At 40.7% G+C, this 1,046-nt stretch overlaps 1 protein-coding gene across 1 annotated transcript in view; it reads right to left on the bottom strand.

Moving 5' to 3' along the window:
• Positions 1 to 366: 366 nt before the first annotated feature.
• The window catches only part of LOC309510152 (NACHT, LRR and PYD domains-containing protein 12-like), a gene marked incomplete at its 3' end in the record, with an annotated part of 757,492 nt that continues 756,812 nt past the window's right edge, over positions 367 to 1,046 (bottom strand). The window contains exon 19 of the mRNA XM_082191218.1: positions 367 to 541. Within this exon, the coding sequence (XP_082047344.1) occupies positions 367 to 541 (175 nt within the window). The remainder of the gene's footprint in view (positions 542 to 1,046) is intronic.

Raw genomic sequence — 1,046 nt, 5'->3', positions numbered from 1 at the left:
GTAAAATAATCATAATAAGTAAACAAACATCAAAAGCACTTCGCTGAGAATGAAACACCACTTACCAGCAGCCGCAGAGTTGAAGATATCCTCTGGTAGTGCGCGTAGCCGCGTGAGGAATCGTCCCGGATGAGTTCGTAAGGTGAAAGGTCATCATGTGGGTCTTTTTATTTACGGCTAAATTATTATTCATTAATTTTACTAATAGTTAGATTGGGCAGGCATCCACAAAAGGGCCTTTAATTAAAAAAAAAGGAGAGGAAATTTTGCCTTGACAAAAGGGCACTTTGGGCACCAAGGGGCAAAAGGGCAGGTGCTGGAGCACCCAACGCCCCCCCCTCTGCACGTGCCTGGTCATATATGATCTTACCACAGTGTCTCCAGTTTACAGTGAGGATCCTCCAGTACAGCAGAGAGCAGATGAACTGAATCTCCTAGTTTATTCTCAGACAGATCCAGATCTCTCAGGTGTGAGGGGTTTGATCTCAGAGCTGAAGCCAGAGCAGAACAACCTTCATCTGTGACTCCACAATCCATCAACCTGTAGAGAACAATGACACACTCTTCACTCTCTCAGTTCAGATCAGATCAGTTTAACACAAGGGTCCGCAGCCGTACTGCAGGGGGTCCGCCAATTAATGCTTGATCACAAATAATTTTTTGTTAAAAAATTAAAACATGGGTAAAAAACATCACAAAGTCAAATTTAAATATAAGCACTCTCAAACGAATGCAAGATCTTCCTCAAACAATCTTCATCTGTGACTCCACAATATTTCAACCTGTAGAGAACAATGACGCTGTGTAAACAGTGTGTAAAATGACCATTTTATTAAAGATTGCAATGTGTGATGTGATTTGAATGTAGTGACAAGCAATGCCACTATATCCTACACTGCTTTATAAAGGATGCCGGTTCTCCATGAACTTGAGGAGAAACTGAGGGACAAATACCATGCAGTGCTGTAACTATGGAGTGATAAAGAGATAACATTAATAACACCTGAAGTGTAACTTTATCAATTAAATGTACTATATTTTAGTTC

The sequence above is a fragment of the Leuciscus leuciscus genome (genome assembly GCF_965113295.1).
Source record: "Leuciscus leuciscus genome assembly, contig: SUPER_11_unloc_3, whole genome shotgun sequence".
NCBI lineage: Eukaryota > Metazoa > Chordata > Actinopteri > Cypriniformes > Leuciscidae > Leuciscus > Leuciscus leuciscus.
This window is presented reverse-complemented; position numbering and strand designations above follow the sequence as displayed.